General features: G+C 42.3%; 1 protein-coding gene across 3 annotated transcripts in view; it reads left to right on the top strand.

Annotated features, from left to right (window-relative positions):
- The window catches only part of tdrd3 (tudor domain containing 3), a 143,112-nt gene that overhangs the window by 15,301 nt on the left and 113,828 nt on the right, over window positions 1-13,983 (top strand). For all 3 annotated transcript variants that reach the window (XM_043691162.1, XM_043691163.1, XM_043691164.1), the window contains exon 4: window positions 13,683-13,843. In XM_043691162.1, the coding sequence (XP_043547097.1) occupies window positions 13,683-13,843 (161 nt within the window). The remainder of the gene's footprint in view (window positions 1-13,682; window positions 13,844-13,983) is intronic.

Raw genomic sequence — 13,983 nt, 5'->3', positions numbered from 1 at the left:
GCAAGTAGGCGGCCTGTCTCCGCAATATAGAGGAGGCCACATCGGGTGCAGAGTATGCAATAGATGATGTGTGTGGAGGTGCAGGTGAATCTGTGGCGGGTATGGAAGTTTCCTTTGGGGCCTTGGAGGGAGGTGAGGGGGGAGGTGTGGGCGCAAGTCTTGCACCTCCTGCGGTTGCAGGGGAAGGTGCCGGGAGCTCCTGGACCAGTAATAATAATAATCTCAACTGAGATTATCTTTGGGATTTATCAATGGCAAGTTTGTGTCTGAACGCAGTTATCAGATAAGACCCCTGCATGGCAAAAGGGCCACCATGGGAATGGACCCAGGAATGTCAGAGGCCTTACCGGGAGGTGTAGCAAGCTCTGAAATGGTCGGAAATGTTGACTCATTTTGATCCAAAGTTGCTATGGCAGTTGATAGATGCCTCCCCTTATAGGGTTGATTTTGATTTTATTGTCATTTGTACTTTGCATAAGAATACAATAAAATACTTTCATTTGTCACCAAGCTTTCATTTGTCACCAAGATACAACACCTTTTTGAATAATTAAAGGATAAGGAAAAAGTAAGATATAGTTTAAAGAAAGTCCTGAACCAGCTCATCACTATCAACAATGCCTGTGTCACCAACCCTCCAGCACCGCTTTGCTGCCACCTACACCAGACGCAACCAACATCAAAACCGCCAATCCTCAGACGCCATCTTTGCCACTGCACTGATGCTATCTGCCGCTACCTGCACTGCACCCAACCAACATCCCGCTGGGCCCACCTCATCGATATTGCACTGATGCCCTTCTGCTGTTATCACTGGACCCAACCAACCATGAAGTTGCCAGTCCTCGAGTGCCATCTTTTGCAGCTGGGCCTACCTCTGACAATGTAGTATCCACCAATTCCAGGACGTGCTTGCTTCAGAGAAGTAAGCAGGGGCTCGGCCCAGATGAGGTCTGTTGTTGGCCAACCTGAGGTCTTCACCCTTTCCTTGCTCAGGACTGCTCGAGATCCAGAGTAGGCCCACCCATGGTCCATGTCCCGGGTCCATTTTGAGACCATTCAAGGTCTGCACGCTGGGCTCTTGCCACTTCCAATGTTGTCCAAGCTCAGGACAAGGCAAATAAGTTTTTTAAAAAAGAGAGGGAAAGGAAAAGTAGTTTGAGCAGACGAGCTCCAGCACAGGGGCCTTATTCTGCTGCCATCTTGGCGCTGTTCTTGTTGAATGGAGAGGAAAGGCCTGTTGTGTTCGCATTGAGGTCACGAATGAAGACCAAAAAGTATGCCCACGTGGAAAAGGAAGTGGTGGGCATAATGTTTAGTGTTTTAAAAAAAATGAAAATGGGTATATTTATTATGTTACTGACAAGCCACAGGCTTCCAACCTCCATTTTTGGCCACTGTATGGAATTACTGTCAATGATGGCAGCACACCTGCAGAGATGATGGGCACTGGCTCTGTCAGCTTACTCATGTGAAATCAAATGCTGACAGTTGGAGAAGCACAGCAATGTACATGTTTTGTCAATGTTACTACTACCAGGATATAAGGATGTTCCCAACTAGAACCTGATAATTATATACTATTCCCAGGAAGACAAGATACTGATGGCAGCAAGTCAGGTACAGAATGCTACCCAGAATGAGCCTGAGAAGAAAGATTTGTCATAACTACTAAGAATTATGCCCTTACCTATCCAGAAGGTGGGAGTTGTCTATATCAGACGGGTGTTTAACATAGGGAATGAGAGTTGTTATTACCCCCCCACCCCAAGGTAAGAGGAAAGGAACTGGAACAAGTGCACTCAGGGAACACTGGTTCACTTTGGAGCATCACATTTAGCAAGGTAGTCATGTTGCAGGTGAGGATTACACAGGCAGAAAAGGAATGGGTAACCACCAGACAAAGTAGAAGGCTAAGGAAGGAAGCGCAGAAGTCCCCTGTGATCAACTCCCACTGGGGATGTGGCCTTTCTGGGAAAAGCAGCATCAGCCACGTTCATGGTGTCAGGGGTGGTTCCACACAGAAGGAGAGGAAAATGAGCAGCAGGGCTATAGTGATAAGGATTTAGTGCTGAGAGGTACAGGGAGATGCTTCTGTGGTTGCAGATGTGAATCCATGATCTCTCCCCTGTTGTTCGGGTCAAGATGTTATGATGCAGCTGCAGTGCCTTCTGGAGAGAGAGGGTGAGTAGCCAGTAGTTGTGGCACACCGCCAATGACTAAGTAAACAAAGAAATGATGACTTGGAAGTTGGAAATAAATTAAAAGTGCAGGACCACAAATGTAGTAATCTCAGGATTACTCCCAGTGCCACGTGCAAGCAAAAGCAGAAATAAGAGGACAGATTAGGCGAATGCGTGACTGAAGAAATGGTGTACTAGGGTGGTGATTTATATTCTTGATGCATTGGGACCGTTGCTGGGGAAGGTAAGAACTGTACAAACCTGACAGGTTGCACCTGGGGAGAGATGGGACAACAATCCTCGCAGGAGCTTTTGCCAGTTCCACTGGTGAGATTTTAAACTAGTATGGCAGAGAGATGGAATTAAGGGTAATCCAAAGAGATTCTACAAGTGCTTTAAGAGTAAAAAAGCAACTAGAGAAAAAGTGAAGTCCTTTAAAGATCAAGGAGGTAGTTTTTGGGTTGAACCTCAGGAGGTAGGAGAGATATTAGGTGGATATTTTGTCAGTTTTTACTGTGGAGAAAGAAATAGAGGCTAGAGAACTCAGAAATAACTATTGATGTTTTGAAGCCGTTCATATTCTGGAAGAGCAAGTGTTGCAGGCCGTGGTGGGAAAAAAAATGAAGATGGGTAAATCTCTGGGATCTGGTCTTGTGTATCCCAGTACATTGTTGAAGTGAGGGAGGACATTGTGGCGTCAGTTGCAGGAGTATTTGAATCATCGATAACTACAGCGTGAGGTCTCGGATGATTAGAAAGTGGTTAATGGTGTGCCTTTGAAGAAGAGATGTACAGAGAAGCCTGAGAACCATAGACCTGTAAGTCTGACTTCATTGGTGGGTTAGTTGTTGAAGTCACCAAGAAGATTGAGGGCAAACCAGTAAGTGTTGTTTACTTGGACTTTAGTAAAGCTCTGACAAGTATCTGCTTGGTAGACTAATTAGTAACGTTAAATCATGTGGGATTCAGTGACTTGGAAATTGGATACCAAATTGGCTCAACGGCAGGAGACAGTGTACTGTAATGGTGAGAGTTGCTTTTTGGACAGGAGGCCTGCTATCAGCAGTGTTTCAGAGGGATTGGTGCTGGGTCCACTTTTATATAAAATGATTTGGATGAAATTTTGGACTGGTGAGTAGGTTTGTGGATGATAGCAAAATTGGTGGTATAGTGGACAGTGAAGAAGGTTATCTAAGATTACAAAGAGATTTTGATCAATCAGATCATTGAGCTAAGGAGTGGCAGATGGAGCTTAATTTGGGTAAATGTGAGGTATTGCATTTTGGTAAAACAAGCAAGGAGAGGACTTGTGCAATTAAAAGTAGGGCCTTGGATAGTGTTATTGAATGGAGACACTGAGGGAATTAGATACATAATTATTTGAAGTTTGTGACCCATGCAGACAGGGTGGTTAAGGCATTTAGTCTGCTTGCCTTCATTGCTCAGACCTTTTTTGAGTATAGGAATCAGAACATCATGTTAAGGTTGTTCAGGAACTTGGTGAGGTGTCTTCTGGAATGCTGTTTCCAGTTCATGTCATCCTGTTGTGGGAAGTGTTCTGCAGAAAAGATATACCATGATGTTGCCAGGAGTGGAGGGTTTGTGTTATAAGGAGAGGCTGGATAGGCTGGGACTTTTTTCACTGGAGCATAGAAGGTTAAGGGGTGACCTTTTCGAGTTTTATAAAATCATGAGGGCTCCAGATCAGTTGAATGGCAGGTGTCTTTTCCTTCAGGTAGCGATTTCCAGACTAGGGGGCATATTTGTAAGGAGAGAGATTTTAAACAAGACGTGAGAGGCAATTTTTTTTTTTTTAAGTGGTTCATGTGTGAAATGAACATCCCAAAGGAAGTGTTAAATGTGGGTACAGTTACAATGTTTAAAAGACATTTGGATAAGTACGTGAATAAGAAGTGTTTGGAGGGATATGGGCCAAGCACAGGCAGGTGGGACTAGTTTATTTTGGGATTATGGTCAGCATAGACTGGTTGGACCAAAGAGTCCACTTCCGTCCTGTATGACTCAATGGGAAGCCAATTGTAGGCTCAGATGAATCCATATCAGATGAGGAAATGGGCGGTAGAACATCACTTGGTGATGTAGTCAAGGATGTGGTGGAATTGGGACTGAACATCATTAGGCAGATTGTCATTAAGTGCTGCTTGATAGCACTATTGATGACACCCTCCATCATTTATCACTGAACAAGTGAAATGATGTGTACTGATTGTCTGGATAGGGCTTATTCTGCTTATTTTGGATAGACCATTATTGGGAAATTTTCATTGTCTTTCTTATAGCTTAGCCATGCTCAAAACGCAATAACTTTTGTCCAAGAAAGTGGCTGGAGCAGATGTTTTTTCTGATACAGATGTCGATCGACAAAACCAACTTGACATTTTGTTTATGTTGCACGATTCACAATGTGCTGTTACTCCCATCACTGGTAAAACCCAACAACTGTGATACAGACGTGTTAATCCTCAACCCCAAAAGATGAGAAACGTGCATGGATCTCTTTATTTCACTTCACTTCAATGCTATTTGATATTTTGGTTGTCATTTATGTATCCAGTGGGAGTACCTAACATGCATCTTTATTCAACTTTATGAACATGCAAGCAGAAATGGGTCACAAATAGAATTTAATTGTTAAGCCATCGAGTCAGACATGTACAGCATGGAAACAGACCCTTCAGTCCAACTTGTCCATGCTGACCAGATATCCCAACCCAATCTAGTCCCACCTGCCAGCACCTGGCCCATCTCCCTCCAAACCGTTCCTGTTCCTATTCATATACCCATCCAGATGCCTTTTAAATGTTGCAATTGTACTCGCCTCCACGACTTCCTCTGGCAGTTCATTCCATACACATACCACTCTCTCTCTGTGTGAAAAAGTTGCCCCATAGCTCTCTTTGAATCTTTCCCCTCTCACCTTAAACCTATGCCCTCTAGTTCTGGACTCTTTTCCCCCCCCCCGGGAAAAGACTTTGTCGAGTTATCCTATCAATACCCCTCATAATTTTGAGAACCTCTATAAGGTCACCCCTCAGCCTCCGACGCTCTAGGGAAAACAGACCCAGCCTATACAACTTTTCCCTATAGCTCAAATCCTCCAACCCTGGCAACATCCTTGCAATTCTTTTCTGAACCCTTTCAAGTTTCACAACATCTTTCTAATAGGAAGGAGACCAGAACAGCATGCAATATTCCAGCAGTGCAGCAGGTCAGTCAGCATCAAAGAAGAAGGAGAATCGACATTTCGGGTATAAGCCCTTCTTCAGGATTCTTTCTCCTTTGCTGCCTGACTTCCTGCGCTTTTCCAGCAACACATTTTTAAGCTCTGATCCCCAGCATCTGCAGTCTTCACTTTCTCCTAATATTCCAACAGTGGCCTAACCAATGTCCTGTACAGCCGCAACATGACGTCCCAACTCCTGTACTCAATACTCTGACGAATGAAGGAAAGCATACCAAATACAGCCTTCACCATCCTATCTACCTGCAACTCCACTTTCAAGGAGCTATGAACCTGCACTCCAAGGTTTCTTTCTTCAGACACATTCCCAAGGACCTTACCATTAAGTGTATAAGTCCTGCTAAGATTTGCTTTCCAAAAATGCAGCACCTCACACTTACCTAAATTGCTCAAGTCTACTCCTTCATTCAAAAGAATCGGCTGATCTGATAGAAATCGAAATCTGCATTCCCTCCTACCCCTGAAAACCTTGCACCCTCCAATTTCACAAAGGTCTTCTCGAGTTCTGCTCTCAACCCCTGTAATCAAGAGCTCTTTTTGAAATGGTGGTGGAAACAGAGATCCAAGAACTGTCAGAGGAAAGATAAATGCCTAATCTTCATTTTAAGTGGGAAACCCTTAATTTTTAAATAGTGACACTAGTTCTAGATTCTCCCATAAAAAGAATTGTCATTATGCCTTCACCTGTCCTGAGGATTCCATTTGTTTAAATCAACACTAAAGCAACATTTTCTCATAACCTCCTTGTTCCAGGTAATTTGCTGGTAAACCTACTCTTTACTGCTCCCAATGCATTTATACTGTCCCTTAAAAATGTGACAGTTCTCTGGACATTGGTCTCACAGTGCCCTGTATAAGTAAAGAATAATCTCAATCTGTAATCAATTCCTTTGCAACACGTAACAACTCTATGTTGGTTTTTCGAATTATCTGCTATACCTGCATAGCAACCTATGTGATTCACCCAGATCCCTCCATAGCTCAGTTCTGCAATCTTTCACCATTTAACAACTATGCTTTTTTCTTATACTGCTTGCTAAAATGGACAACTTGACATTTTTCCTCATTCTACTCCATATACTGTATTTTTGCATATTCACTGAATCTAGTTAGATATTTTTGTAGCTTTCTAGTCTTCACAATTTAGTTTTCTACCTACATTTGTGTTGTCAGCAAATTTAGCAACCCTTCCTGTGTCTTAGTCTAAATCTTTCTGTCTTAACAATCTGAAAAAAAAATTAAGCAGAGGTGAGGGCTGCAGATGCTGGAGATCAGAGTCAAGAGTGTGGTGCTGGAAAAGCACAGCAGGTCAGGCAGAATCCGAGGAGGAAAATCAACATTTCGGGCAAAAGCCCTTGTTAATTTTTTATTTCTACGATTATTGATTCTAAAACTGTACTCTTTACTGTAATTAAATGAACCAACTTCTAATTGCCAGGACTGTCCTTACATCATTTTTAAAGAAGTGGCACATTTGTCCTTTCCAATCTTCTTGCTCTTCTCCCATATTGAGGGAAGATTTGAAGATTCTGCCAAACCATTCTTCCACATTCAACCCCCACTTCCTTTGGGAACCTGGAATACAAGTCATCCGGATCCAGTGACTTTTCTGTTTTAGGAATAGCCAACTTTTCCAAACTATCTTTTTTTTTTCAATTTTCACTTGACCATTGTCTCTGCTGCTTCTGTTTTTATAGAAATCTCAGATTTGTCTTCCCTTTTCAACACCGATACTAAGTACTCAGTACTCCAAGTATTCAAATCTTAGTCTGCAAAGCAAAGCCTATATCATCCTTTTTCTTTAATAGAACTGGCTCTACCTTTTATGAAGATATTGGTGGATTTGGTGCAGGCTGACTTTGTCACAGATCATTTACAATTGCAAAAGGAACTAGAGTTAAATGGCCTACTCTTATTCATACGTTATGCTGTTTTCACTTAGAAGTGTCCTCATAACTAATTACTCATCTCTGATATGTCATCTTAAGAACCTCTTTTGATGTTTCTGCCATATCTTTGTACCTCAAAAATATTACACAATGCTGGACAATTCTCATTTGCACCTAACTGTCTCATCCAGTGACTTGGCTGTATTCAAATTACCTGTTAACTTCATATTCTATTGGCATATTTTGAAGTTGAGGTTCCATATTTTCAAGCTTTATCAACTTATTCTCCCTTTTTTTTATAAAGGTTGTCAATATGAACCCCTGTGTATTGACACAAAGGTTGAAGGAGTATGGAGGCTGCAGAAGGACTTGAACAGGCTAGAAGTGTGGGCAAAAAACTAGCAAATGGAATACAATGGTAGAGTGAGAGGATATGCACTTTAGTAGGAAGAATATGGGCGTGACTATTTTTTAAGCAAGTAAAGGCTTTGGAAATCTAGGTCACAAGGGACTTTGGAGTCCTAGTTCAGGATTGAGTGGGGATACATGGGTGTTTTTCTGCTTGGAGATCAGTGGCTAGCGATGGCCTCAGGAATCAGTGTTGGGAGCACTATCGTTTACAAATTACGTAGATGATTTGGAGTTGGGGACTAAGTGTAGTCTGTCAAAGTTTGCAGGTGAAAGGAAGATGAGTGGTAGAGCAAAGTGTGCAGAGAACACCAAGTCCACAAATGGATATAGATGGGCTAAATGTGAAGGCAAGGGTCTGGCAGATGGAGTACAATGTTGGTAAGTGTGAGGTTATCAATTTTGGTAGGACTAACAGCAAAATGGACTATTATTTAAATAGTGAAAAATTGAAGTATGCTGCTCTGAAGAGGGACATATGTGTACTTGTGCATGAATCACAAAAAGTTGGTTTGCAGGTACAGCAGATAATTAAGAAGGCAATTGGAATATTGTCTTTCATTGCTAGAGAGATGGAGTTTAAAAACAGGGAGGTTATGTTATAGGGTGCTGGTGAGGCCATACCTGTAGTACTGTGTACAGTTTTGGTCTCCTTGAGAAAGTTGTACTGGCACTGAAAGGGGTGCAGTGGTGGTTCACTAGGTTTTCAGATTTGAAAGCGTTGGCTTATGAAGAGAGAATGGGTAGACTGGCCATATTTGTTAGAATTTAGAAAAATGAGGGGGCATCTTAATGGAAACATTTAAATTATGGAGGGAATAAATAAGGGGGAGCAGATTTAGGACTGAACTGAGAAAGAATTTCTTCTCCCAAATGGTTGTGAATCTGTGGAATTCCCTGCTCAGTGAAGCAGTTGAGGCTCAGAAACAGTAATTGCTAGAAAAGTTTAACAGGTCGAGCAGCAACTGTGGGAAGAAATCAGTTAACTTTTGGGTCCTGTGACCCTTCGATCAGTTCTGAGGAATTTTACAGCATCTGCAGTTCTTTTCATTTTTATTTAAGTAGTTGAGGCTACCTTGTTGGATATTTTTTAAGGCAAAGATGGAGTTTTGAACAGCATAGGAATTAAACATTATGGTGAGCAGGGTGGGTAAGTAGCGTTGAGTCCATGAAAAAGATCAACCATGATCTTACTGAATGGTGAAGCAAGCTCAAGGGACCAGATGGCCTACTCTTCCTACTTAGGTTTGTCTTGATTCTCTTCCGGTTAACATGTGGGTTCATTTGGCAGTTAGGAAGGAAAATTAAAAATCTCAACGCCAGCTTTCGGAGCGAAGCTAGTGTGCTTCCAGTTAAACCTGTTGGACTCTAACCTGGTGTTGTGATTTTTAAGAGAAAGTGAGGGCTGCAGATGCTGGAGATCAGAGCTGAAAATATGTTGCTGGAAAAGCGCAACAGGTCAGGCAGCATCCAAGGGCTTATGCCCGAAACGTCGATTCTCCTGTTCCTTGGATGCTATCTGACCTGCTGCGCTTTTCCAGCAACACCTTTTCAGCTTGTGTGATTTTTAACTTTGTACACCCCAGTCCAACACCAGCATCTCCAAATCAGGAAGGAATATGTTTTCTTACCACCAGAGGGTGCTATAACATGCAGTATGCCCAGTCGTGAGGCTATTTTGAGCCACTGAAGTATTCTGGACTGATGGAAGATAAACTGGACCTCTGAAAAGGCTAATTAATTTAGCAGTAATATTCCATTTGACAAAGCAAAACATCTCAAAGGGTGGGGTCCTTTTCCTTAGATGATAGGGAAGTAGTATCTTTGAATATTTTGAAGACAGAGGTTAATAGAATTTTGGAATGATGGAAATTTTGTCATTAAACAGAACGTGGAGTGATCAGATCAGCTATGATGGTGGTGAACGATGGAGCAGGCTCAAGCGGATGAGTGGCCTGTTTCTGTTCCTAATTCTTATCCTAGTTAAATGTGTGGAACTGCCATCCAGCTTCGAGGTAAAGGGATGGCTGGAAAATGGAAGCCTTCAAAAATGAGATAATGAGAAACCAGAGACAGTATATTCCTGTTCGGGTGAAAGGAAAGGCTGGTAGGTGTAGGGAAAGTTGGATGACTTGAGAAATTGAGGTTTTGGTTAAGAAAAGGAAGGAAGCATATGTCAAGTAGAGACAGGAGCAATCTAATGAATCCTTGGAGTATAAAGGCAGTAGGAGTATACTTAAGAGAAATCAGGAAGGCAAAAAGGGGACATAGCTTTGGCAAAAAGGCTTAAGTAGAATCTAATAGGATTTTATAAATACTTCAAGGACAAAAGGGTAACTAGGGAGAGAATGGGATCCCTCAAAGATCAACAAGGCAGCCAATGTGTGGAGCTGCAGGAGATGGGGGAGATACGAAACGAGTATTTTAAATTGGCGTTTACTGTGGAGAAGGCATGGAAGATACAGAATGTTGGGAAGTAGATGGTGACTTCTTGAAAATGTCCATATTACAGGAGGAGGAGATACTGAATGTCTTGAAATGCAAAAGTAGATAAATCCCCAGGACCTGATCAGGTGTATCCCAGAACTCCGTGGGAAGCTAGGGAACTGATTGCTGGGCCCCCTGCTGAGATAATTGTATCATTGATAGTCATAGGTGAGGTGCCAGAAGACTGGAAGTTGGCTCACGTGGTGCCACTATTTAAGGAAGGTGGTAAGGAAAAGTCAGGGAACTTGTAGAACGGTGAGCCTGACATCGATGGTGGGCAAATTGTTGTAGGGAATCCTGTGGTGCAATTCTGGTCTCCTTCCTATTGGAAGGATGCTGTGAAACCTGAAAGGGTTCAGAGAAGATTTACAAGGATATTGCCGGGGTTGGAGGATTTGAGCTATAGAAAGAGGGCTGAGTCGGCTGGAGCTGTTTTCCCTGAAGTATCAGAGCTTGAGGAGTGAACATCTCGAGGTTTATAAAATCATGAGGGGCATGGATAGGATAAGTAGCCAAGGTCTTTTCCCTGAGGTGGGAGAATCCAGAACTAGAGGGCATAGGTTTAGGGTGTGAGGGGAAAGCTATTAAAGGGATCCAAGGGGCCACTTTTTCACACAGATGGTGTGTGTATGGAATGAGCTGCCAGAGGAAGTAGTGGAGTCTGGTACAATTATGGCATTTAAAAAGGTATCTGGATGGGTATGTGAATAGCAAGGAATAAGAGGGATATGGTCCAAGTGCTGGCAAATGGGACTAGATTAGGTTGGGATATCCGGTTGGCATGGGCAAGGTGGACCGAAGCATCTATTTCCATGCTGTATATGTCTGCAGCTCTATGACTGTAAGTGTCCTTTGAAAATTGATCCACTTGTCCTGAATCTTCCACATCTGACTTCCACAGACAAGGCTACATTGGGAGTTTTGTGTTCCTTAATTCTCAAAGGCACAATGGTCCGTCCCCTTTCCTTTCAAACAAAATAGTTGATACGTTCTGCTTCTCCATGACAGAAGTTGCTTTCTTCTCTCAACAGCAATGGTTTCTTTGTGTCTCCTTGTATGTTGAGAAGCAGTTGTCCCCTTTCACTGAGTGCTGTACAAGTGTGAAAACTGTTGATTTCAATATGTTTCTTCTGGCATTCCTCCCAACTCAACAACAAGCATGTTTCTGATGTGGGATATTTCTGGATTTCACAAATCTTTAGACTGATCACATAAATAGTGGCTACAAAAGCAGGTCAGAGCCTCGGAGTAATGCAGTGAGTAACACACCACCTGACTCCCCAAAGTCTGCTCACCATCTGTAAGGCATACGTCAGCAGTGTGATGGAATACTCCCCCCTTGCCTGGATGGGTGCAGTCCCAACAGCACTTAAGAAGCTTGACGCCATCTCTGATAAAGAAGCCTGCTTGATTGGCACTGCATCCACAAGCATCCACTCCCTTCATTTCTGGCACTCAGAGCAGTGGGAAGTATCTGCAAGGTGCACAGCAGAAATTCAGAGATCCTCACACAACACCTTCCAAACGCACAACCACTTCCATCCAAGAAGGACAAGGGTAGCAAATATATGCGAACATTACCACCTTCAAGTTTCCCTCCGCGCCACTCACCATCCTGACTTGGAAATATATCACCGTTCCTTCTCTGTTCAGTCAAAATTCTGGAATTCCCTCCCTAATGGAATTGTGGGCCAACCCGCAGCAGGTGGACTGCAGCGGTTCAAGAAGGCAGCTCATCACCACCACCTCAGGGGAGCTGGGGATGCGCAATAAATACTGGCTAGCCAGCGATGCCCACATACCACAAATTATTACATTTTAAAAAAAATCCTTTAAAAGAGTCCAGCTATCATGACAATTGGAAGGCTCTCAAAGGCTGACTGTGATGTACAACATTGAAGTCACCATGCAGCTATTTTGATATTAGGAGCCCATTCAACCTGCTGGACAGAACTTATTCGTTGAATAGCATAAGTCTTTGAAAACTGTGCTTTTAAGTTTCCATGAAGCTGATTGGAGAACGTTGTGTTTGCCACTTCCTTCCATCTTGTTAAGGTATGGGTTCAATTGGAAAATGCTAACTTGAACCCACCAGCATCATTTGCATTTGAAGCAAGCTCAATAACAGGATCTTTATGGGACACCGGACAGCATGACATTCGGGTCAAACCGTTTGCGAGCAAAGCAATGGATCTCAATTTTTTACAGCATAGAAGGAGACCATTCAACCCATCATGTCCATGCTAGCTCTCCATATAAGCATCTGCTTTGTGATTCTTTGATCTTCTCTTGAAACTTATGCGTGTTTATGTATGAAAATATCTTTCTCGTCACTTTTTTGCTTGTTTTACTTATTAATTTGGATCCATGCCCTCTCTTTCGTATGTGAGAATGCTTTCTCCCTGTTTGTTGTGTTCAGACCCCTCCTGATTTTGAATGGCTCTCTCCTCTTAACTGAGGTGTTAAACCCCGGAGCTGTTCTCTTTAACCTATCCTACGTTCTCACCAGTGCTTTCAGATCTGTTTTAAATTATGATACCTAGAACTGAATGCAATTCTTCAACTGACGCTGAAATTATAATGGTATACACATTCAATAGCATCTCCTTATTCTTGTAATTCGTGCAGCTATTAATAAAACGATTGACACTGCATGTTTTATTAACTGCTTTCTCAAATTGTCTTGCCATCTTTCATGACTCAGGCACTTCACATTCAGGGACCTCTGCTCTTCAACTTACTTTGGAATTATGCCTTGATTTTATTCCTTCTGGAGGCAGCAACCATACCCTGTCATGCCATAAGTATTTTGTAATTGTCATTTATATCAGTTTCTGTCAAAGAAACCCAAACATATAAATAGAAAGCAGAAATCATCAGCAGTGCTTCACCCAGAGGCCCACTGAAGATGTTGCCTAGTCGGGTGACGAAATGTCTGGAAATGAACCTTCCAGCTCAGCGAGCAAACCTACATCCAGAACCTCAACCTGAGCTACAAATCTTCTCAAAACTCACCAAAACCAGCTGAATGACAGAAAACAGAGCCCCCAGTTAACGAATGCTTTTGATTTATAGAGGAGTTTGACACTGGTCAATATTGCAAATCTTGCTTTTTCTGACATATGCTACTGATCTACTTAGTGTAAAAGGACACAATTTGAAAATTTGCAGCCAATATTAAGCATGGTTGCAATGTCAATTGTGACGTTGGTGCAGTGAGCAGGTAAGTAGCAGTTGAAGTTCAATGTGGACAAGTGAGAGTTGATACATTTTGGAAACAACCTAAAATCAAGGCATAATTCCAAAGTAAGTTGAAGAGCAGAGGTACCTGGATGTGAAGTGCCTGATGAAGGAGCTTTTAGTTCTTTCGAAGTTCGTGTTTCTTTTTATGTGGGAAGCAAACAAAAAATTCTTTTTGAATTACTTACTCTTTCGTAACCTACTTATTTCTAGCTTGAAGGTCCATGTGTCTTACAACTACAGAAGATCAGGAATATATCTGCTCCAAAAGATCACGAGGAATCTCAAGCTGCACCAAGAATGTTGCGTGTGCAATTGACAGATGGGAATGTGAATTGCATAGGAATAGAGTTTAATCATCTGTCTAAAATCAGGTGAATTTTACCCTTCTTTGAGCCAAAGATTACAAGTATCAACCATAAAGATGATATTTCAGAAGATTTGTTTATCCATTTTTGTGCTGTCAACAGTGAAAGTTTGAATAAATGTTGCATATTTTCATATTTCTGAGCAC

This window comes from Chiloscyllium plagiosum, chromosome 6 (assembly GCF_004010195.1).
Source record: "Chiloscyllium plagiosum isolate BGI_BamShark_2017 chromosome 6, ASM401019v2, whole genome shotgun sequence".
NCBI lineage: Eukaryota > Metazoa > Chordata > Chondrichthyes > Orectolobiformes > Hemiscylliidae > Chiloscyllium > Chiloscyllium plagiosum.
Note: the sequence above shows the minus strand (reverse complement) of the source record. Positions and strands in the feature narration are given on the sequence as shown.